Below are 25909 nucleotides of genomic sequence, written 5' to 3'. Positions count from 1 at the left end.
TCCCAGCCTGTACTGATGAGGTGTCGGGGTCGGGCCAGCCTCGTAGAGGGCACGTAGGCGTGGCCAAATGTCCTCCTGCACCCTCTGGAGCCTTCTCAAGGAAATAAAAAGTTATTGATCTTTAAACTCAGCAAGAAGTTCAGCTCGAAGGTTGGGAATAACAGGGGGTGGCCTGCCAAACATGATCTCATAAGGAGTAAAACCCAGAGTGTAAGGAGTGTTTTTAACCCGGTAAAGGGCGTATGGTAGGAGAGTCACCCAGTCCCCGCCAGTCTCCATGGTTAATTTGGTAAGGGTCTCTTTTAGGGTTCTATTCATTCTTTCTACCTGTCCTGAGCTCTGGGGCCTATAAGCACAATGTAATTTCCAGTTTGCCCCCACCGCCTTGGCTACTGCCTGTGTTACCTGCGAGATAAAAGCTGGTCCATTGTCTGATCCTACCATGGCAGGAAAACCATACCTGGGTAAGATGTCTTCTAGTAGCTTCTTAGCCACCGTCTGAGCCATTTCATGCTTGGTTGGGTATGCCTCCACCCAGCCAGAGAAGGTGTCTGTAAATACTAAAAGATATTTATAACCATACTTTCCTGGTTTGACTTCAGTGAAGTCGACTTCCCATTGGGCTCCTGGTCTGGTGCCTCTGAGCCTGGTTCCTTTTTTATTTGATGGGGCCCTCACGTTGGTGAGTTGGCAGGTCTTGCAGACAGATACAACTTGCTCTATTTTGGTGTCCTGTTGGTGAATCTTGATTCTGGCATGTCGGATTAAGTCTTTTAATTTTCAGGCCCCATGTGAGTAGACTGATGCATGTGCTCTAATATTGAAACTCCGAGCCGGTCTGGCAGCATGAGCTCCTTGTTAGGTGTATACCACCATCCCTTTATCTTCTGGGCCATGGGGAGTTTCTTGATCCGCTGTAACTCCTCCTGGGAGTATTTGGGCTGGTCTGGTAAAACTGGGTCTCCTGGGTCCGGTAGTTGTATGGTCATGGTGGGGACTGAAGTAAGGGCTACTGCTTTGGCTGTCTGGTCAGCCTTTTGATTACCTCTAGCTACTGGGTTATCAGCTTTTTGGTGCCCTTGGCAGTGGATAATGGTTAGCTTGGCAGGAAGCCATAAGGCCGTAAGCAGGTTAAGTATCTCCTGCTTATTTTTTATAGTCCGTCCTTCTGCTGTCAGTAACCCCTTCTCCTGATAAATTACCCCATGAATATGAGCTGTGGCAAATGCATAACGGCTGTCTGTGTAGATGTTAAGCCGCTTTCCGGCTCCCAGCATCAGCGCCTTGGTGAGGGCTATATGAGCTCTGCTTGCTGGGCTGACGTTCCGGAGGGTAGAGCCTCTGCCCATACGGTGTCCGTTTCGGTGACCACCGCTGCACCCGCATACCTGTGTCCATCTCGCACAAAGCTGCTGCCATCAGTGAACCAAGTAGCCTTGGCATCGGGGAGAGGCCGGTCGGTCAAGTCCATCCAGAATCCCTGTACTTGTTCCAGGATTCCCTCACAGTCATGTATTGGAGCACCTAGGTCAGGGTCGGGCAGCAGGGTTGCAGGATTGAGGGCTGCACTGGGGTGGAACTGCACTCATGGAGGGTTGAGTAGGAGGCTCTGGTAATGAGTCATACATGTGTTGCTCATCCATCTATCAGGAGGCTGTTTCAGGACCGCTTCAATGGCGTATGGGGTTGTGATCCAGATCTCCTGTCCTAGGGTCAGTTTGTCTGCATCCTTGACTAGGAGTGCTGTCGCAGCAACAATTCTTAGGCATGGCGGCCAGCCGGCAGCCACTGGGTCTAGTTTCTTGGACAGGTAAGCCACTGGGCGGTTCCAGGGGCCTAAGGCTTGAGTTAGAACCCCTTTTGCTATTGCCTTATGTTCGTCTACAAAGAGGTGGAAGGGCTTCGTAATGTCTGGTAGGCCCAGGGCTGGGGCACTTAGGAAGGCCTTTTTTAACTGATTAAAGGCAGTTTCTTCTTTTTCAGCCCATTTAAATGTTTCCCCCTCTTTGGTAGCTTCATATAGGGGCCTGGCGATCTCAGCAAAACCTGGAACCCAGAGGCGGCAGTAGCCGGCTGATCCTAAGAATTCCCTTACTTCTCTTCGGGAGGTGGGAGTAGGGATCTTTAGGACAGTTTCTTTTCTGGCATCTGATAACCACCGCTGTCCACCCTCCAGGATATATCCCAGGTAACTTACCCTCTCCCTGCATATCTGAGCCTTCTTCATGGATGCCTGGTACCCTAAGGCCCCCAGGGTAGCCAGCAGGTCCTGGGTCCCTCGCTCACAGTCTTTGGCCATGTCAGCAGCAATCAGGATGTCATCTACATACTGTAGGAGGGTGAGGCCAGGGTGCTCCTTTCTGTACTCACCCAGGTCCTCCTGTAGTGCCTCGTCGAAGATGGTGGGCGAATTTTTGAATCCCTGAGGTAGCCGTGTCCAGGTGAGTTGCCCACTGTAGCCCTCCTCCGGATCATGCCACTTGAAGGCAAACAAGGGTTGGCTCTGGGGTGCCAGCGGCAGACTGAAGAAGGCGTCCTTTAAACCTAGTACAGTATACCAGACCCTGAAGGGAGCCAAGGAGCTCAAGAGAGTATATGGGTTGGGAACAGTTGGGTGTATGTCCATGACCCTCTTATTTACTTCCCGGAGGTCTTGTACTGGTCGGTAGTCATTTGTGTGAGGCTTCCTGACCGGCAGTAGGGGGGTGTTCCAGGGAGACTGGGAAGGAACTAGTACCCCTAGGCTTCGTAGTCTCCGGATGTGTGGCTGGATCCCCTTCCGGGCCTCCTGAGACATGGGGTATTGTTTGATACTTACCGGACTCTCTCCTGGCTTGAGCTCTACCAGGACCGGGGTCCTGTGAGCGGCTAGTCCTATCCCCCCATCTCTGCCCAAACCAAGGGGAATTCTTGTAGCCATCTGTCTATATTATCCTCTCTTGGGAGCGCCTCCTGGTGGAGGTGGTATTCATCCTCCAGTTTCATGGTCAGGACCTGGATGGGGTGGCCCTTGCCATCGGTGACCTGAGGCCCCCCTTGTCTGAAAGTTATATAAGCTCCAATCTTGGTCAGTAAGTCCCATCCTAACAGCGGGTAGGGGCATTCTGGTATTACCATAAAGGAGTGGGATACCCGTCCCGTCCCCAAATCTACCATTCTTCAGGTAGTCCATGAATACTGGCTCATACCAGTTGCCCCTTGTACCCAGGACTTCTTGCTGGCTAGTTTTCCTTGTGGGGTGCGGAGGACTGAATGTTCTGCTCCAGTGTCGACAAGGAAGTCAACAGGGGTCCCCTCCACTTTAAGAGTTACCCTGGGTTTGGGGAGAGGGTCCGAACTCCGACTCCCCTAATCAGTTCATCTAGCTCTAGGACTTTTACTCGATCAGTCTTGCTTCCCTTCCCGCCGGCCTTTTTCGGACAATCTCGGGCCCAATGCCCTATCTCCTTGCAGTATGCACACTGATCTTTCTGCAGCCTCTGCTTCCCCCCCTTGGTGGTTCCTTTACCTTTCCTTGCATCGTCTGCCAGCTGCCGGAGACAGCAGTCTTGTTCTTCAGGGGAGTCAGCAGTGGTAGCTAGTAGTATTCTGGCCAGGTCTCGAGTCTGCTTACTGCTGGCAGCTGCCATGGCACTAGCCTGCTTGTCCTCAGGAGGCTCCCGGTTATTATATACCTTTTCGGCTACCACCAGTAAGTCCTGCAGACTTTTTTTCTCCTAGGCTATCTATTTTCTGTAATTTTCTCCTAATGTCTATGGCCGATTGGTTTACAAAGGCCATGATAACAGAAGCTTTGCTTTCCAGAGCCTTTGGATCCATGGGGGTATAGGTACGGAATGCCTCCATGATCTGTTCTAAAAAGGCAGCCGGAGATTCATCTTTTCCCTGTTGTACATTTCCTACCTTGGCCAAATTGGTTGGCTTTCTAGCAGCCATTTGGAGACCCCCCATTAGAGTCTGGCGGTAGACCTGGAGCCTCTCCTTACCTTCTGCTGTGTTGAAATCCCACTGGGGCCGAGTTAAAGGGAAGGAGGCATCTATCTGAGCCTGGTTGGTGGTGGGATTCCTGTCTGCACCCGGAACTAGTTTTCGGGCCCCATTGAGGATTCTTTCTCTTTCTTCAGTCATGAACAGGACCTGCAAAAGCTGCTGGCAATCGTCCCACGTGGGCTGATGGGTAAAAAGAACAGAGTCTAATAAATCAATAAGCCCTGCTGGTTTCTCAGAAAACTTAGGATTCTGAGCTTTCCAATTGTAGAGGTCACTAGTGGCAGAAGGCCAATAGTGATGGGGCTGATTCCCCTCCGCGTCTGGGGGTCCGGTGGCTTGCAGGGGCAGAATAGTGGAGTCAGCAGCAGAGGCGGATTGCTCCCTCTGAGCCCTTTGTCTGGTAAAGGGCGGGTTTCCCACTGGAGCATTTCTGCCTCCCACTCTTGGAACAGTGTTTGCCTCCCCCAGAGGGGGAGAATGGTGTTCTTCCGGCATCCTAGAGGGGTTATATGGGGGAGGAAAAATTAATTCTTCTTCAGTCCCCCCTTGTAGGACAGGGTGGAGGGGTACTGAAGGCTGGGTAAGACTTTTCTTCTTCTTTGTCCCCTGCAAAGCAAGAATGGGTTTTGGCTCCGGAGGGAGCAGGACTAGGAAGGGCTTAAGCCAAGAGGGTGGGTCTTCTACAAGGTCCTGCCAAGTGATAATGTAAGGGAGCTGATCAAGATGGCCCGTCTTAGGCAGAGAGATGATACTCCTGACTCGGTAGATGGTAGGGAGGTCGAAGGTCCCCTCTGGTGGCCATCCGACATTGAAAGTTGGCCACTCACTAGAACAAAAAAACTGCCACTGACCCTTTTGGACTTCCACACTGAGGTTGTTAGCTCTTCCCCTCACATCCTTAAAGTGATCAATCATAATACTTAGAGGAGTAGTCTGAGTCTGTCCCATAACATCCGTCCAGTAAGTCCAGTAAGTCCACAGAACAAAACAGAGAAACACAAAAGCAGACAAACAGAGGGCCCCTAGAAAGTCTTCCAACTCCATGGAAGCAAAACTGAAAGCTAGCTTAGACCTTTGAGGGGATTCCATGTCCCTCCAAAACCGATGAGGGGATTCCACATCCCTCCAAAACCGAAAGCTAAACGACGGCCTCACGCCGACCGGCAGGAGCGACCCACCTCGTCTCAGACCTTTGAGGGGATTCCATGTCCCTCCAAAACCGATGAGGGGATTCCATGTCCCTCCAAAAGGGAGGATCAGAACGTCTTCCAAAACTCCCGGCCCGTGGTCCTCCAGTGCGTCCACTTAGACTGCGTCGGGCACTACCAGAATTTCAGAAATGAGCTCACACAGAAAAGACAGAACGAACAGACACTAACCTTGGCCAGTCAGGCTCTCCGGGTTGGGGGTCCCTCAGGGGTCTTGGGGATCCTGGACGAGCCCCCAAATGTTATGCCCAGAATTCGTGATCCCCAAATACTGCCAGGGAGCTGAGTCCAATGCAAAAGCAAAAGAGCCTTTATTCGAGCTAGCTCAAGCTCAATCCCCTACCTGCACCGATGCAGCAGTGAGATACCGGGGAGAAAGAGCAAGTTTCAAAAGGACAAAGGTTTTATTGGGGCCTAGGGGCAGTTGGTGAGGTAATAGCTGTGGCCTCAGCCGATTGTCTAAGGGAGGGTCCGAGTCCTGTTAGGCAGGTGAGTGGGGGGGGAGGGTTACTCAAGGGGAGGAGGTATAGTCAAGGTGAAGGACACAGAACAAGATGGAGTCAGCCGGCATAGGCCCGCCCTTTCACTAATTTAATGTCATTTCTTCTAACACTTTACTATGGTCTAAATGTTTGTGTCCCCGCCATGAAAATTTATATGCTGAAATTCGAATCCTAAATTATTGGGAATTATGACCTTTGGGAAATGATGAATTCATAAGGACAGAGCTTCACAAGTGGGTTTAGTGCCCTTATAAAAGAGGCTCCACATAGCAATATAACCCTTTCTATCATGTGGGGACACAGTGAGAAGATAATGGCTATGAAGCAGGAAGACAGCTGTCACTAGTATATGTGCAGCTGAAGCTAGCACAAGAGCTCTTACTAGAAAATATGACGAAGCCGGCACCTTGATCTTGTCCTTTCCATCCTTCACAGCTGAAAAAATAAATTTCTGTTGTTTATAAGCTATCCTGTTTATGTTCTTTTTGTCATAGCAACCTTAATGGACTAACATAAAATTGGTACTGGGAGTGAGGTTGGTACTATAAGAAATAACTAAAAATGTGCAAGCATCTTTGGAACTAGATGATGGGCAGAGGCTGGAAGAGCATGTAAGTGAGTTCTAGAAAAAGTTTACATGCCATGAACAGATAGATCTTTAAAGGCAATTCTGGTGAGGATCCAGAAAGAAGAGGCTTTCTATCTTCTTAGAGAATATCTAAGTTGTTGTGAATGGAATGTTGGTAGAAATACCAATGGTAAAGGTCATTCTGATGAGGTCTCAGGTATAAGAAATGTATTGAAAACTGGAGGGAAGGCAATTCTTGTTATAAAGTAGGACTTGGCTGAATTGAGTCCTAGTGTTTTGTAGAAGGTAGAACTTGTGAGCAATGAAATTGGATGTTTGGCTGAGGAAATTTCTAAGCAAAGCTTTGAAGGAGTAGCCTGGTTTCTCTTGAATGATTATTTAAAAAATGTGAGAAGAGAGAAATGACTTTAACGTGAAATTATTAATATAAGAAGAGCAGGACTTCAAAATTTGGGAAGTTTTTACTCTGCCAACATAGAACAGAATGAAAAAAAAAACTTGCTTGGGAGAGAATCTAGAGGGTGTGACTAAATTTGATTAAGTATACTAGTATGGATAGGCCATCTTAAAAGAAAGTAGGAGCTATTCATCATGACAATGGAATGATTAGCAAGCCGTATAATATAAGCTAGGACCTATTGTCCAAACCATGGGAGAATGATCCCAACTGTGTTGTGGAGATCATCAGGGCTGCTTCTCCTATCACAGGCTTTTCTGCCTGTGGTGGGCAGAAAAGTTTCAAGATGATAGTCCTTGTATTCTACCACCAGGCTCCTAGGACTCAACAAGTTCAGCTCTGGAGGGCCCAGGTGCAGTTAGGTTCAGGGCAGCCACTTCTCCAGAGGGCACAAGCAGTAAACCTTGAATACACATGGTGCATAGGGTCCACAAGGCATTGGAACATTGTTCTATTCACCTAGATTTCTAGAATGGAGCCTCTGGGAAATGTAAGCATGCAATCCAGGAAGAGGGCTGCTGCTATGGAGGGACCATTGACTGATAGGGCCATGGTGATGAGGTTTTGGGGGTGATGGTGGGGACTCCATAGGCAATGGCCAAGAAGGAATTATTTAAGACATCTTAGGTGCAAAAGGGTGATTTTATTAAATCACAGGACAGGACTTCTGGGCAGGAAGAGGTGCACTGGGGTTGTGAAGAGTGGCTCCTTATATATTATGATGTTGGGGGAAGTAAAGTCAAAAGGGAGGCCTCCAGAGGGACTTTGATATGCTAAAGAGGACTCCTAAGACACCTGAGGCCTTGCTATTGTCAAGCTAAGGTTGTTTTTCCTCTAGTAAGGCATTAACATTAGGATGGTAAGGGGTTACTGGAGAAATGTTATCCTCTGTTTTTGCCTCAGGTATTTGTCAATGGGCTGCAGGTATAAGGAAATTTAATTTTACCTGCCATTTCCTTCTTGCCTTTGTTCCCCATATCACTATGTTGGGGCTCCAGGAAACTGAGTCTATAGGTTCCTAGATATTAGGCTTGTGATAAGATTACCTTTATTCTTGTAATTTACTACAATATCTACAAACAGATGGAGACTCATGTCTCCATGACTCATGTCTCCATGATCTCTATCAGTTAACCACTTGTTTTCTTTGTTTTCCTTTGTTCTTGGGCAACCAAGAGTGTCTAAGGAATATCACACATATCCCACCTGGGCCTAGGATGGGGGTTAGCTTGTATTTTGCCCTCAGTCTGCTTTATGCTCCCTCATCAATGGGAATGAATTTCCAGCCTGAGAGAGATATGGGCACTCCATTCCAACCCCTGAGAACTGCTGCATGGATATTACCATGCAGAGCCATAGAGGCAAAGCTACCTAGATCCTTGGAGATCCAAATCCAACCCCAATGTATCCAGAAGGTGTGATGACAACCCCAGTGGGCCTGAAAGGCTAGGCTTTGAGGCCTTGGGGTTTAGGGTTGTTTGCTCTGTTACAGAACCAGGCTGCAACGCTGGCGGAAAAACCAAGCAGCACTCGGAGATCTTGGTGGATTGGAGATTTATTTAACACTGGCAGGCTCAGAGGAGACTGTTTCTCCAAAGGTCTGAGCCCACAATGCAAGTGGGGAGGGTAATTTATAGCTGACAGCCTCCATATCTGTGGGGGTTTTCACCGCACAGCAAACAAAGGAAGAAAAACCTGGAGAAGGTCTCTAGAGACCAGAGTTTGTTTTAGCCCCATCGGCCATCTTTGATGTATTTTATTTACTTCTCCAACAGCTCCACTAGAGTTTAGACTTTCCTGGGACAAGTTAATCCTTTTTTAATCTTCTATCCTTTCCTTTTGGAATGGGAATGTCTATCCTATGCCTGTCCCACCACTGTATTTGGAAGCACATAACTGTTGAATTCACAATTTCATAACTTAAGACCAATTTGTTCAAGGATGAAACATCTCACCCATATTAAATTAAGATGATATTTAAGATAAACCTTTGAAGTTAAACTTTTGAGTAAATACTGGAACAAATGAAGACTCTGGGGCTAGTGGGATGGAATGAATGCATTTTGGATGCAAGAAGGACATGAATTTTGGGTAGCCATAGACGGAACTCAATGGTCTGAACGTTTTTTTCTCCCACTGCCCCCCCCCCCCAATTTTTTTGTTGAAATTCTAATCCTCAAGGTAATGGTACTAAAAAAATGAGGTCATAAAGGCAAAGTCTTCATCGACATGACTAAGTTATAAAGATAGAGCCCTTATAAACGTACTTTATAAAGGATGACTTGCATATCTCCCTAGCCTTCTCCACCATGTGAGGACATTGAAAAGATACCAACTGTATACAAACAAACAAACAAAAGGATTCTCATGAGAACACAACCATGCTGGCATCTTGATCTTAGACTTCTATGTTCAAGAACTGTGGGCAATAAATTTCTGTTATTTTTAATCATCCATTTATGATACTTTTGTTATAGCAGTCTGAATGGACTAAGACACATGTCCATTCAGATTATTTGTTTCTTCTTGAGTCAGGTTTGGTACAAAACAAAACAAAACAAAACAAAACAGGTCAAAATGGTGTCACTTGTACTAAGCCCCATGCCAGCCAACCAAGACTTAATACCTAGCTTGTTGGACTTTTGGTCTCTCCCAGAAATGGAATTTTAAACTAATAAGTCTGGAATTTTTTGACCAACACTAATGAGGTAATCTGCATGATAGATGTCCACCCTTCCCCCAAAGAAAGATGACCTAGCCTAAAATAATATTTTCTTTTATTACTTCTTCATTCCCATACCTTCTGATTATACAAAATGCTTTCATTTTGTACACCTTATTGGAGCTCCTTTTTATTTCCTAAATGGAATGCTGCCTGATTTATGAATCATTGAATAAACCCAATTAGATCTTCAAATTTACTATTTGAATGATTTTTTTTTAACATATTTATCAGCAGTATTGAGATCTGAAGTAAACTTATGACAACACTCAGGGACAGTGAGAAACACAGGTATGGTGTTTGCAAACCTCCTTTCAGTTACCCTTTTTACTGTTTCTGAAAGCTATGAGTAAGTACCTCTCAGTTCTCAGCTCTTCTTTCTTTGTGTCAAGTTCTCAATAGAATTGGCTTTCCAATACAGGGCAGGTCAGCTTTAGCTGGTAGATGACTGTACCAAGAGTCAAGTCCTTAGTGTTTCAGACTGGAAATCCCTAGTTTTTGAGTGAAAAACTCTCAGCTTTTAAATCTGCCAGAAGATCCATGTGGGAACTGTTAGTAGCAGTGTGGAGCCCCCAGTCTTTAGCTTGAATTTCTTGAGTTCTGCTGGATAAATTCATTCCCCAGTTAAAGATTCTAAAAGAATTGTTGGTGTGCACAGGGCCTTAATCTGTGGCCAGGAAGTAGTAAAAATCTCTTGATTACTGCTGATATATTAAGGTACACATGTTTATTTCTCTTATTTTTTGGAAATAAAAAATAATTGTTAATGGGAATATCAGAAGTAAAAAGAGAGGTGCCTGGATGGCTCAGTCGGTTAGGTGTCTGACTCTTGATTTCAGTTCAGACCATGATCTCACAATTCATGGTTTTGAGCCCCGTGTCAAGATCCATGCTGACAACATGAAGCCTGCTTGGGATCCTTTCTCCCTTTCTTTCTGCCCCTTCCCTGCACACACACTCTCTCTCTCTAAATAAATAAAACTAAAAAAAAAGGAGTAAAAAGAAAAACTTGAAAAAATTGGTGGCATTGATCAAGCATTTAAGAGCTGTTAGTGTGTATACCACTTAACAAAAAGACCCTTATATTAGGATAAGTTGATCATGGAATGAGTTAGGTTGACACAGCCTAACCTCAAGAAAATGCCCATGCAAATAGGTACACTGTAAAACACCACACAGTCTCCAGCCTGGTGGCACATCACTTTTATGTAATAGTTCAACTGTCAGAGACTCAAAGCCTTAGCAATAAATAAATAAGTAAATGAATAAAATCTTAAAATCCAGAGTTGAGAGTGCCACCTTTAGGCAAAACTGTTTATTTTATGTCTAAAAACTGTGGTCCTAGAAGCTGTAAATATCTACAAAAACAGCAAAGTCTTACTGAAAACAACCTAGAATTAAATTGCCACAATTAGGAACAATCCAATTAGATAAGATCACTTATTTAAGAAGGACACTTGAGAGAGAGAGAAGGAAATAGTGGAGTAGGAAGGTCCTGAGCTCACCTCCTCCCATGGGCACACCAAGGCAACAACTACATGTACTGCAACTAACTCTGAAAATAACCGAAAGACTAGAAAATATATGTCTCACAGCTAGTCATGGAAAAAAGGCCATATGAAAAAGGGTAAGAGGTGAGGAGATGCACTCAGGAACCAAACACCCAATGCAACTACCCACAAATGAAGGGATATAGTAAGAATGGAGTAGTGAGGAATTCACACACCATACTGAGCAACCTGGCCCTGGGTACCTGCCCTGAGAAAGCAAGACCCCATAATGTATCGCATTGCATACACTGATTTAGTGGGACTTAACTTTGTGAGCTTTAAAACTCAGCCAGTTTTGGTACTTACATCAGACAAAATAGACATTTTTTTCTAGCTTTCCAAACATTTTTTTTAATATGACATTTATAGTCAATTGATTTCCATACAACACCGAGTGCTCTTCCCAACAGGTGCCCTCATCAATGCCCATCACCCACTTTCCCCTCCCTCCCACACCCCCCCCCCCCATCAACCCTTAGTTTCTTCTCAGTTTTTTAAGAGTCTCTTATGGTTTGGCTCCCTCTGTCTCTGACTTTTTTTTCCCTCCCCCTCCCCCATGGCCTTCTGCTAAGTTTCTCAGGATCCACACAAGAGTGAAAACAGATGGTATCTGTCTTTCTCTGTATGACTTATTTCACTTAGCATAACACTCTCCAGTTCCATCCACGTTGCTACAGAAGACCATATTTCATTCTTTCTCATTGCCATGTAGTACTCCACTGTGTATATAAACCACAATTTCTTTATTCATTCATCAGTTGATGGACATTTAGGCTCTTTCCATAATTTGGCTATTGTTGAAAGTGCTGCTATAAACATTAGGGTACAAGTGCCCCTATGCATCAGCACTCCTGTATCCCTCGGGTAAATTCCTAGCAGTGCTATTGCTGGGTCATAGGGTAGATCTATTTTTATTTTTTGAGGAGCCTCCACACTGTTTTCCAGAGTGGCTGCACCAATTTGCATTCCCACCAACAGTGCAAGAGGGTACCCATTTCTCCACATCCTCTCCAGCATCTAGGGTCTCCTAATTTGTTCATTTCAGCCACTCTGACTGGCATGAGGTGGTATCTCAGTGTGGTTTTGATTTGTATTTCCCTGATGAAGAGTGACGTTGAGCATCCTTTTAAGTGCCTGTTGGCCATCAGGATGTCTTCTTTAAAGAAGTATCTATTCATGTCTTCTGCCCATTTCTTCACTGGATTGTTTTTCAGGTGTGGAGTTTGGTGAGTTCTTTCTAGATTTTGGATACTATCCCTTTGTCCGACATGTCATTTGCAAATATCTTTTCCCACTCCATTGGTTGCCTTTTAGTTTTGTTGATTGTTTCCTTTGCAGTGCAGAAGCTTTTTATCTTCATGAGGTCCCAACAGTCCATTTTTGCTTTTAATTCCCTTGCCTTTGGGGATGTGTCAAGTAAGAAATTGCTGCGGCTGAGGTCAGAGAGATGTTTTCCTGCTTTCTCCTCTAGGGTTTTGATGGTCTCCTGTCTCACATTCAGTTGCTTTATCCATTTTGAGTTTATTTTTGTGAATGGTATAAGAAAGTGGTCTAGTTTCATCCTTCTGCATGTTGCTCTCTAGCCCTCCCAGCACCATTTGTTAAAGAGACTGTCTTTTTTCCATTGTATATTGTTTCCTGCTTTGTCAAAAATTAGTTGGCCATACTTTTGTTGGTCTAATTCTGGGGTTTCTATTATATTCCATTGGTCTATGTGTTTGTTTTTGTGCCAATAACATGCTGTCTTGATGATTACAGCTTTGTAGTAGAGGCTAAAGTCTGGGATTGTGATGCCTCCTGCTTTGGTCTTCTTCTTCAAAATTACTTTGGCTGATTAGGGTCTTTTGTGGTTCCGTACAATTTTTAGGATTGATTGTTCTAGCTTCGAGAAGAATGCTGGTGCAATTTTGATTGGGATTGCATTGAATGTGTAGATAGCTTTGGGTAGCATTGACATTTTAACAAAATTTATTCTTCCAATCCAGGAGCATGGAATGTTTTTCCATTCCTTTATATCTTCTTCAATTTCCTTAATAAGCTTTCTATACCTTTCAGCATACAGATCTTTTATATCTTTGGATAGATTTATTCCTAAGTATTTTATGATTCTAGGTGCAATTGTGAATGGGATCAGTTTCTTTATTTGTCTTTCTGTTGCTTTATTATTAGTGTATAAGAATGCAACTGATTTCTTTACATTAATTTTGTATCCTGTGACTTTGCTGAATTCATGTATCAGTCTAGCAGACTTTTGGTGGAGTCTATCGAGTTTTCCATATATAATATGATGTCATATGCAAAAAGTGAAAGCTTGATTTCATCTTTGCCAATTTTGATGCCTTTGATTTCCTTTTGTTGTCTGATTGCTGATGCTAGAACTTCCAACACTATGTTAAACAATAGCGGTGAGAGTGGACATTCCTGTCGTGTTCCTGATCTCAGGGGGAAAGCTCTCAGTTTTTCCCCATTGAGGATAATATTATCTGTGTGCTTTTCATAAATGGCTTTTATGATGTTTAAGTATGGTCCCTCTATCCCAACTTTCGCGAGGGTTTTTATTAAGAAAGGATGCTGAATTTTGTCAAATGCATTTTCTGCATTGATCGACAGGATCATATGGTTCTTATCTTTATTTTATTAATGTAATGTATCACCTTGATTTATTTGCAAATGTTGAACCAGGCCTGCAGCCCAGGAATGAATCCCAAATGATCATGATGAATAATGCTTTTTGTATGCTGTTGAATTCGATTTGCTAGTATCTTATTGAGATTTTTTGCATCCATATTCATCAGGGATATTGGCCTGTAGTTCTCTTTTTTTACTGGGTCTCTGTCTGGTTTAGGAATCAAAGTAATGCTGGCTTCATAGAATGAGTCTGGAAGTTTTCCTTCCCTTTCTATTTTGTGGAATAGCTTGAGAAGGATAGGTATTATCTCTGCTTTAAATGTCTGGTAGAATTCCCCAGGGAAGCCATCTGGTCCTGGAATCTTATTTATTGGGAGATTTTTGATAACTGATTCAATTTCTTTGCTGTTTATGGGTCTGTTCAAGTTTCCTGTTTCTTCCTGTTTGAGTTTTGGAAGTAGGTGGGTGCTTAGGAATTTGTCCATTTCTTTCAGGTTGTCCAGTTTGTTGGCAGATAATTTTTCATAGTATTCCCTGAGAATTGCCTGTATTTCTGAAAGATTGGTTGTAATGATTCCATTTCATTCATGATTTTATCTATTTGGGTCATCTCCCTTTTCTTTTTGAGAAGCCTGGCTAGAGGTTCATCAATTTTGTTTATTTTTCAAAAAAACAACTCTTGGTTTCATTGATATGCTCTACAGTTTTTTTAGATTCTATATTGTTTATTTCTGCTCTGATCTTTATTATTTCTCTTCTTCTGCTGGGTTTGGGTTGTGTTTGCTGTTCTGCTTCTAGTTTCCTTATGTGTGCTGTTGGATTTTGTATTTGGGATTTTTCTTGTTTCTTGAGATAGGCCTGGATTGCAATGTATTTTCCTCTCAAGACTGCCTTCGCGGCATCCCAAAGCATTTGGATTGTTGTATTTTCATTTTCATTTGTTTCCATATATTTTTAAATTTCTTCTCAAATTGCCTGGCTGACCCATTCATTCTTTAGTAGGGTGTTTTTTAACCTCCATGCTTTTGGAGGTTTTCCAGACTTTTTCCTGTGGTTGATTTCAAGATTCATAGCATTGTGGTCTGACAGTGTGAATGGTATGATCTCAATTCTTGTATACTTATGAAGGGTTGTATTATGACCCAGTACGTGATCTATCTTGGAGAATGTTCTATGTGCACTCGAGAAGAAAGTATACTCTGTTGCTTTGGGATGCAGAGTTCTAGATATATCTGTCAAGTCCATCTGATCCAATGTATCATTCAGGGCCCTTGTTTCTTTATTGATCCTGTGTCTAGATGAGGACATGGAGGATAAATAACATGTTACTAAATAAAAAATGGGTCAATGAAGAAATCAGTGAAGAAAAAATATCTGAAGACAAATGAAAACAGAAAAAAAACGCAGTTCAAAATGTTTGGGACACAACAAAAGCAAATCTAAGAGAGAAGTTTATAGCAATTGGAGTCTACCTTAAGAAGCATGAAAAATCTCAAATAAACGATATAACTTCACATGATATAAACTAGAAAAAGGACAGTCAAAGCCAAAAGTTAGTACAGGTAAGGAAACAATAAATGTAAGAACAGAAATAAATCAAATAGAGAATAAAAAATCAATACAAAAGATCATTGAGACTAAGAGATCATTATTTGAAAAGATAAAATTGAGAATGTTTAGCCATACTCTAAGCAAGAAAAAAGGAGAGAATACTCAAATAAATAAAATCAGAAGTGAAAGGTGAGGAGTTATTAACACCACAGAAATACAAAGAATTATGAGATTACTATAGAAAATTATATGCCAGCAAATTGCAAAACCTAGTAGAAATGGATAAATTCTTAGAAACATAAAACTGAATCAAAAAGAATCAAAAAGAAAAAATCTGAACAGAAAAATTACTAGTAACAAAATCGAATTGGTACTCTTAAAATCCCCAACATAAAGTCCAGGACCAGATGGTTTCACAAGTGCATTCCAACAAACATTAAAAGAAAAGTGAATACTTGCCCTTCTCAAATCATTCAAAAAAAAATAGAAAAGAAAACTTCCAAATTTATTCTATGAGGCCAGCATTACTCTAATAGCAAAGCCAGTCAGAAAGTACAAGAAAAAAAAATTACAGGTTAATATCTCCAATAAACAGAGATGGAAAAATACCCAACAAAATATTAGCAATGTGAATTTAAAAATGCATTGAAATGGTCATTTAACACAATCAAGTATGATTTATTTAGCGATGAACTGATGCCTTAGTATATGCAAATCATTCAATGTGATACACTACAAAAACAAAATGAAGGGAAAAATATGACGATCTAATAGATGCAGAAAAAGCAGGTGACAAAATTCAACCTCCATGCATGATAAAAACTCTCAACAAAGTAGATATATAAAGGGAATATACCTCAACATAATAATGGCCTTATATGAAAATCTCACAGCCAACGTCTTACTCAATGGTGAAAAACTGAGGGTATTTCCTCTAAGATCAGGGACAAGACAAGGATGTTCACTCTCACCACTTTTATCGAACATAGTACTGGAAGTCCTAGCCATAGACATTAGACAACATAAAGAAATAAAAGGCATCTAAACTGGTAAGGCAGAAGAAAAATTCTATTTGCAGATGACATGATACTATATATAGAAAACTTGAAAGACTCTACCAAAAACGTATTAAAACTGAAAAATGGATTTAATAAAGTTGCAGGACATAAAGTCAATGTACAGAAATCTGTTGCATTCGTATACTCTAATAATCAAGCATCAGAAAGTGAAATTAAGAAAACAATCACATTTACATAAGGAATTTATAAAACTCAATACCCAACTCCCTCAAAAAAAAAAATGGGCAGAAGACATAAATAGAGATTTTTCCAAAGAAGACATACAGATGGCCAACAGACACATGAAAAGATGTTCAACATCAGTCATCATCAGGGAAATATAAATCAAAACTACAATGAGATATCACCTCACATCTGTCAGAATGGCTGAAATCAACAACACAAGAAACAACAGTTGTTGGCAAGGATTTAGAGAAAGGAGAAACCTCTTTAACTGTTGGTGGGAATGCAAACTGATGCAGCCACTGTGAAAAACAGTATGGAGGTTCCTTGAAAAGTTAAAAAAAAATAACTACCCTATGATTCAGCAATTGCACTACTAGGTATTTGCCCAAAGGATAAAAAATACTAATTCAAAGGGATACATGCTTCCCAATGTTTATAGCAACATTATCTCCAACAGCCAAATTTTGTAAATAGCCCAAGTGTCCATTGACTGATGAGTGGATAAAGAAGAGGTGGCACTATATATATATATATATATATATATATATATATATAATGTAATATTACTCAGCCATAAAAAAGAATGAAATCTTGCCATTTGCAACTATGTGGGTGGAGTCAGAGAGTAATACGCTAAGGGAAATAAGTCAGAGAAAAATACCATATGATTTCATTCATATGTGGAATTTAAGAAACTACAAATAATCATAGGGGGAAAAAAAGAGGAAAACCAAGAAACAGACTCTTAATTACAGAGAACAAATTGATGGCTACCAGAGGGGAGGTAGGTAGGGGGATATGTTAAATAGGTGATGGGAGTTAAGAAGTGCACTTGGTTGTGATACACACTGGATGTTGTATGTAAGTGTCACATCACTAAATTTGTTACCTGAAACTAATATTACACTGTATGTTAACTAACAGGAATGTAAATAGAAACTTAAACTTTATTTATCTTTTTAATTTTTTTTTCAAAATTTTATTTACATTGTAGTTAACTTATAGTGCAATATTGGTTTCAGGAGTAGAATTCAGTCATTCATGACTTACAACACCCAGTGCTCATCATTAATAAGTACGCTTCTTAATACCATTACCCATCTAGTTCATCCCCCACCCACCTTCTTCATCAACCCTCAGTTTGTTCTCTATCATAAAGAAAACAATAACATGTACAATTGCACCAAAAACAATGAAATATCTAGGGATAAACTTAACTGAAGAGGTGAAAGATCTGCACTGTGAAAACTGTAAAACATTGATTAAAGAAATTCAGGATGACCCAAAGAAATGGAAAGACATTTTATGCTCATGGTTTGGAAGAATAAATATTGTTAAAATGTGTGTACTATTCAGAGTGATCTACACATTGAATGCAATCTGTATCAGAAAACCAACAGCATTTTTCACAGAACTAGAACAAACAATCCTAAAATTTATATGAAACCACAAAAGACTTCGAATAGTCACAGCAATTATGAAAAAGAAAAACAAAACGGGAAGTATCACAATTACAGATTTCAAATTTTATTGCAAAGTGGTAGTAATTAAAACAGTATGCTACTGGCATAAAAGTAGACACATAGATCAATGAAACAGAATAGAAAACCCGTAAATAAATCCACAATTATATAGTCAATTTACTTTTGACAAGGGAGGAATGAATATCCAATGCAAAATTACAGTTTCTTCAACAAATGGTGTTGGGAAAACTGGACAGCCACATGCAAAAGAATGAAACTATATCCCTTTCTTTCACCAATCACAAAAATAAACTCAACATGGATTAAAGACCTAAACGTGAGACCTGAAACCATAAAAATCTTTGAAGAAAGCACAGGCAGTGATTTCTCTGACACCAGCCATAACAACATTTTTCTAGATATGTCTCCTGAGGCAAGGAAAACAAAAGCAAAAAATAAACTATTGGGTCTACATTGAAATTAAAAGCTTCTGCACAGTGAAGGAAACAAACAAAAAAAAAACTAAAAGGCAACCTACTGAATGAGAGAAGATATTTGCAAATGACATATCTGATAAAGGGTTAGTACCCAAAATATATAAAGAACTGATACAATTCAATAACCAAAAAACAAATAATCCAATTTAATAATGGGCAGAAGATATGAACAGACATTTATCCAAAGAAGACCTATTCATGGCCAACAGACACATGAAAAGATGCTCAACTTCACTTGTCATCTGGCAAATGCAAATCAAAACTATAATGAGGTATTACTTCATACTTGTCAGAATGACTAATATCAACACCACAAGCAACAAGTCTTGGTGAGGATGTGGAGAAAAAGGAATTCTCTTGCAATATTAATAGGAATGCATATTCATGCAGCCTCTGCAGAAAACAGTATGGAGGTACCTCAAAATTAAAAATAGAACTAACTACCTAATGGTCCAGGAATCGCACTACTGGGCATTTACCCAAAAAATGCAAAAACATTAATTCAAAGACATACGCATGTACCTATGTTTATTGCAGCATTATTTGTGGTAGCCAAGGTATGAAAGCAGCCCAAGTGTCCATTGATTGATGAATGGATAAAGAAGATGTGGTGTGCGTGTGTGTGTATAATGCTAAGTGAAATAAGTCATTGAAAGGCATACCATACGATCTCACTTGTATGTGGAATTTAAGAAACAAAATGAAAGAGGAAAGGGAAAAAGAGAGAAAGAGACAAACCAAGAATCAGCCTCCTAGCTATAAAGAACAAACTGATGGTTACCAAAGGAGAGATGAGTGGGGATTGGGGGAAATAGGGGATGGGGATTAAAGAGTACACATGTCATGATGAAATAAAATAAAGTGATAAAAAGTGAATAAATAAAAAAATAAGCCAAAATAAACTCAAAATTGATTAAATCCTTAAATGTGAGACCCCAAACCATAAAAATCCTAAAGAAAACATGGGCAGTAATCTTTTGAACATCAACTTTAGCAATGTGTTTCTGGATATAACTCCTCAGGCAAGGGAAACAAAAGCAAAAATATATAAAGAACTCACAACTCAACACCAAAAAAGCAATATTAAGATTAGGAAATGGACAGAGTGACTGAATAGACAGTGTTCCAAAGAAATATAGATAGCCAGGAGACACATGAAAAGATTCTTAACATCAGTAATCATTAGGGGAATACAAATCAAAACCACAATGAGATATAACCTCATGCTAATCAAAATGGATAATATCAAAATAAGAACAAATATTGATTAGGATGTGGAGAAAAGGGAACCCTTGTGCACTGTTGATGGGAATGTAAAATAATACAGCCACTATGGAAAACAATATGAAGGTTTTTCAAAAACTGAAAATAGAAGTGCCATACGATCCTATAATTCCATTTCCAGGTGTTGTGCTAGGTAAAATATATCAGACAAATAAAGGGAAATACCATATTATTTCACTTATGTGTAGAATTTAAAACCAAAATGAACAAACAAAAGAAATAGACTCATAAATACAAATAATAAACTAGTAGTTGCCAGAAGGGAGGAGAGTTGGGTGACAGGCAAGATAGGTGAAAGAGATTAAGAGGTACAAACTTCCAGTTATAAAATAAATAAGTCATGAAGATAAAAAGTACAGCATAGGAAATATAGTCAATAACATTGTAATAATGTTGTGTGGTGAAACATAACTACATTTGTCATAGTGAGCATTTTGTAACATCTATAATTGTCAAATCACAAGGTTGTCTAACTGAAACTAATGTAATAGTATATATCAACGATACTTAAAATAAATACATAAAATGAAAACTTCAAGACAATCAGAGAAAAATAACACAAACTCTGGATTATAGTCATTTAATTCTTGTTTTTTTCTGATTCCATTTCCCTCTGGAACTCTCCACACTTTCCACACAACCTATACTATGAATGCCTCCCCTCATGGACATAACTGGAAAACATTTAAAAAGGTATCTCAAATTGAAGGGAAGATAAAGAACCACAGAAATTAGAAGTTTGTCATTTCGATGGACATGTTACAGATAAGGAAACAAACCCAGGAAGGTGAATCTGACTTGCTCAAGTTTAGAGGTTAATGACAGAATCAGAACAAGAGTGCAAGTCCTTTTTTTTATGGCTTGTCTTTTAACTTTTTATTACAGAAAACTTCAAATGTACAAAAGTTGATAGAGAAGTTTAATAAACTCATATATACTCTTCACTCAGTTACAATTATTAACATTTTGCCAGTGTTGTTTTATCTATCCCCTCTTCTATTTGTACTGAATTGTTTTAAAGCAAATTCAAGATATTTTGTCATTTCTTCTGTAAACAGTTTAACATGCTTTTCTAACTGATGAGAATATTTTTAAATATTTAAAAAAAGAAAAATCTATGCCATTAAACATCCAATAAAGTTGACAATAATTCCTTTAATTTCATCAAAAAAAGAGGAAGTTCACTTAAAAGTAAAGTTTCCCAAATTGAACAAACATAATGGGATACCTATTTAATTTTCATGCAGGAGCCTCCAAGAGGTTTCAAAATTCCAAAATAACTTCATTAAAATCTTCATTGCAAAAGGCTAATTCAATATTAAAATACCTAAAATGAAAGATGATAAGACTGAGGTAACTTCTACTGCTCCCTGCATCCTCATTTATTTGAGCACACATTCTAGTAATCCTCTGTATAATTTGCCTTCTCACTCTGAAAACATTAGTAAAGTTACCTTTTGAAAAAGGACCACCCCAAGACTATAGATGATTCTCCTTATCCTTCACTTCTAGATCAAAGGCTAATCTAAGGCACATTGCACCTCCCTTTCCAAATTCAGGTCATTGGTTATTGATCTTTGGGAGTGCCTCTAGATCTGGTGAAGATAATATCTTTTGCACCTTCTTTGAAAGATGCTTCTTGGGTCCATGGGGTTAACAGTGCCAGTTTTTTTCTGTTTCATCTCAGTTGAAAACTGACTTAAAAGAATTTTTAAGTAGCTCTGTTTGTGGAGGTTAGCAAACATGGATGCTGAAATTCAGATCCCGATAAGAACTTTTAATTTTTTTTTAATGTTTAGTTATGTTTGAGAGAGAGCGAGACAGAGCATAAGCAGCGTGGGAGCAGAGAGAGAAGAAGATGCAGAATCTGAAGCAGACTCCAGGCTGCAGCTGTCACAGAGCCCAATGTGGGTCTCAGACCCATGAACCATGAAATCATGACCTGAACCAAAGTCTGAAGCTTAACCAACAGAGCCACCCAGGTGCCCCTGATAAGAACTTTTCAAAGGCTTTCTCCACTAAGCCAAATGTACTCAGAGGTGGGGAATAGACATTCCAACATATATGGATGTGTGTGTTACTCCTTTGATATCCTTCAGATAGCAATCCAATTTTTGAATAACTAAAAACAGCTGTTCTTGATTTACAAATCTACTCTTTATAGGACCAGAGATGTGGTTCCAGAAACAATTCAAAGTCCAATCCTTTTTACCAATCACAAAACCACAAAAGCCTCCCCTATTTTTCTCAAGAGGCTTGTCCCAGTGCCTTTGACATGTAAATACCTCACCTGGTCCTTTCCAGGAATTCTTATCTAGGTGATCTCTAAAATATCAACTTCAGGAAGGTAATTCTTAGGAGAAAAAAAAGGGAAAGATTATTTGAAACTTAAGCAAATTAAAAAAAAAAAACTTGTGTCTTCTCCGCAAATAACTGTTTCATAACAAAAATCTTACAGTGGAAGATTCAAGGACTCTGTCTGTCTGTTCATATGTGTTTATATATGTGTGTACAGATGTGTGATATTTTCTATGTCCAGGTAGCATTGCCAACATTAATTATAAAAGAGCTCTATTTAATTGAATTTTTTTTCAATATATGAAATTTATTGTCAAATTGGTTTCCATACAACACCCAGTGCTCATCCCAAAATATTTAATTGAATTTTAAAAATTAAGTGTTTAGGGGCTCCTGGGTGGCTCAGTGCATTAAGCATCTGACTTTTGATTTCAGCTCAAGTCATGATCTCATGGTTTCATGGGTCTGGGTCCCATGTGGGGCTCTGCGCTAACAGTGTAGAGCCTGCTTGGGACTCTCTTTCTCTCTCTCTTTGCCCCTCCCCTGCTCATGCTGTCTCTGTCTCTCTCAAAAATAAATAAATAGACTTAATTTTTTAAATTAAAAAATAAATAAAAATGAAATGTTTGTATAAATTAAATTCCCAGAAATATAACAAAAACTTAATTCAAATGAATTTCAGTTTTACATAATCTGGAAAATATTTAATATTAAAGCTAGTTTAAGTTTGATTTTTTAAAGCATGGCTTTAGGGTTATCAGCATTAAATATAATAATGTTAATATATGTATCAGCATTATATAATAATATAAAAACCTTGTATTCTACCTAGGATTACTAAAGGTCAAATAAGTTAGGGGCACCCGGGTGGCTCAGTCGGTTAAGCGTCTGACTTTGGCTCAGGTCATGATCTTGTGGTTTGTGAGTTTGAGCCCCACGTCGGGCTCTGTGCTGACAGTTCAGAGCCTGGAGCCTGCTTTGGATTCTGTGTCTCTCTCTCTTTCTCTGCCTTTCCCCCACTTGTGCTCTGTCTCTGTCTCTCTCTCTCTCAAAAATAAGTAAAATGTAAAAAATAAATAAATAAATAGATAAATAAATAAAGGTCAAATAAGTGTTATCTCTTACAAAATTTGTCAGTAAGAAAAATATCTTGAGACGATGGTTGACTTTTTCTAATGTATAAATGTATTCATAAACTTGCCAATCTATAGAATGATAGAATAACAGATATTTCACAATTGTTTGCTTCTTTATTTTCACATTAAATTAAGGCATTTAAGGGTTAAATTTTGTAATACATACATAAGCTACTAGAAATTATAAGGAAAACTTATCTAAATGCAAGGAAAGTAAGATGGTTGTTTTGAATAAGAGAAGGTATGAGGAATGTGATGCATTTTTTTCATGAGGAAAAGGAAAGTAATTTTGTCTAAAAATGAAGTTCATTGTTTAAAGAGGAAAAACAGGACAAGATCTGAATGCATAAAGAAAGTAGGGGAAGGTTTGTGAAAATGAAACTTGGGAAAGGACTTTTATGCTGGACAAGTTAAATAAATTTAAAAGTTTCTTTTTTAAAAAAATAAGTTTAATATCTACAAGGTGCTTATGTAAATGTAAACCTTAAAATTTTTCAACTGCTGAAAGGACAAGATTTATTGGCTTGTTCTTCCACTCTTAATACGAAACTGTAAGCAAATTGTTTCATCTTTTATGTGATGTTTCTATCAAAACAATTTCCCGTGTTTGTTGTTTCTATTAAGTTTTGATTACTTAAACCTAGTCTTCTGGATACTGAAAGAGCTCTTTTGCTCATAACTATGAAATCTATATTTTACTATAAAGTCTTTAACTGTCACTTTGGTTAAATAGATAACTAAGTATTGTTTCACAGTAATCTATTATCCTATTTGGCCAAGTATTTTAAAACCTTTTGATATTTTTGATAAACTTCCCCCAAATCCAATTTTAAATAAAGTCTCTTTGAACTCCAACTAACTTTGGGATTTATCAGAAGTTCTCTGGAAATCTCAAGGGATTTGTTCTTTCTCTTTATAAAAAGGGAGATGCTAAATAAATTAGGCTAATTTGGTATATTAAGTTACATGGGAAGCACTGTCAAACAAGAAGTAATACTAAGCTTTCTTTGTCATATTTATATATAAGTGTTCTAGAAATTGTATGACATGCCTAAAGTCTGATATGTTCTGGTACAATATTACCATAATAATTTCAGTCATCATCTAAAAATATTGTGTCACTGAAATAGTCAAATTCCTCTGTCAATTCCATTATAATGAACTCTCATAAGATCTTTAACAATGGACACTTTTAAGTCTTTGTAATTAACAGAGAGTTATTGTTTTACTCTCATGGTTTTACAAAATTATTTCTGCAAGAGTGCTTCATTTTTAAGGAGACTGATGGAAAGTACTATAGAATATAGATTTCTGATAACTTTAGGATCATAAAAATGAACTGGGTAAGAATATACAGAACTAATGAAAAAATTGTATTCAAGGAGAACAAGAATTAATAACATGGGACTGAATGAATTGATGAGGGTGATTATAATTTTTTATAACTTTTTATTTGAAACATTGCTGGTTTATTCATGTTTTGTTTTTTTTTTCATATTTAAGGAAATATTTTTCTCTTACTATTGGCTTACAGCAGTTTGGTAAAGTAAACCTTTGTAAGCAAAGATAAAACATTTACTTCTCTCCCTACCTGATCCCTCCAGAATTCAAAAACACTTGAGTATTCTTTTCATTGCAATATAGTTAATTATTTGCATAAATTCAATAAGAATATTCCTCCTTGTCACAGTACACAATTGAAAACATTGGCTTTATTACCAAGGCTTTTGACTGGAATGTCATATTGCAGAGAGATATGCATAGATTCAGATATGGTCAGACAGATTTAATAAACTGGTTTAACCTTGGCTAAGCTTCCTGACTTCAGAGGCTTCTAAGAGTACAATCCAAGTTCCTTATTAAAAGTACCAGCAAAGCAGTCATAAAAATAACTCATATGGTCAATCACTATTCTTGCTAAACTTATGTTAATCAGTTCAAATTTAATGCAAACAAATTAGTTTTACTGTGATTATCTTTGGTTAAAAAACAGGTGTGATTGTAGGGAGAAAAATTTGTTAGCACCTTTGTGGCTATTGGATTCTAATCCTGTTGATGTCTTGAGGATTTTATTATGTACTTGTAAACTGGACTGGATCCTGAATTCTTCTAGTTTCCTCAAATATCTGGCTACAACTCTCTAATGTTTCCAAATTTCTCTCCTGTTTTGATTTTATTTTATTTTTTTATTTTTTTTAACGTTTATTTATTTTTGAGACAGAGAGAGACAGAGCATGAACAGGGAAGGGGCAGAGAGAGAGGGAGACACAGAATCTGAAACAGGCTCCAGGCTCTGAGCGGTCAGCACAGAGCCCGACGCGGGGCTCGAACTCACGGACCATGAGATCATGACCTGAGCCGAAGTCGGACGCTTAACCGACCAAGCCACCCAGGCGCCCCTCTCTTGTTTTGATTTTAAATCACTAAGAAGACTGCTCTTGAATCTTCTTGGAAAGGACTATACAAAGTCCTCCTCACTAAACTTAAGAGACGAACCTTGGATATACATCCTGCATGAAGAAGGCTTCACCTGGCATCTGGAGCTGTGCAATTGCTGGAGAACTTCAAATCAAAACGAGTAAAAATAAAAGTAGCTGACAGCAAGGTAGGCTGCTCCTGCCAAGACAATGAATAGAGCTTTTCTGCTTTAAACATTAAATCCTTTATTTCTTTTTTCCCTTTATTCTGGCATTGGCCTGGAAAGATAACACCATCATAGTAATCTCCCAGACTATTGATAAAGAGGTAACCTTTCAGACTGTTGAATTTGTCATTATAAACCCTGACCT

General features: G+C 39.3%; 1 protein-coding gene across 1 annotated transcript; it reads right to left on the bottom strand.

Moving 5' to 3' along the window:
- Window positions 1–454: 454 nt before the first annotated feature.
- On the bottom strand, window positions 455–4194 carry LOC122235403 (the record flags this gene model as incomplete). Its single annotated transcript, XM_042974696.1, is given in 7 exon segments — window positions 455–483; window positions 486–779; window positions 782–1298; window positions 1301–2886; window positions 2889–3354; window positions 3357–3704; window positions 3706–4194. Coding segments are annotated over 7 exon segments (3729 nt in total), but the record flags the coding sequence as incomplete, so codon positions are not given.
- Between the last annotated feature and the right edge of the window lie 21715 nt (window positions 4195–25909).

The sequence above is a fragment of the Panthera tigris genome, chromosome X (assembly GCF_018350195.1).
Source record: "Panthera tigris isolate Pti1 chromosome X, P.tigris_Pti1_mat1.1, whole genome shotgun sequence".
NCBI lineage: Eukaryota > Metazoa > Chordata > Mammalia > Carnivora > Felidae > Panthera > Panthera tigris.
The sequence above is the reverse complement of the archived record's forward strand: the minus strand, read 5'-3'. Positions and strand labels throughout refer to the sequence as shown.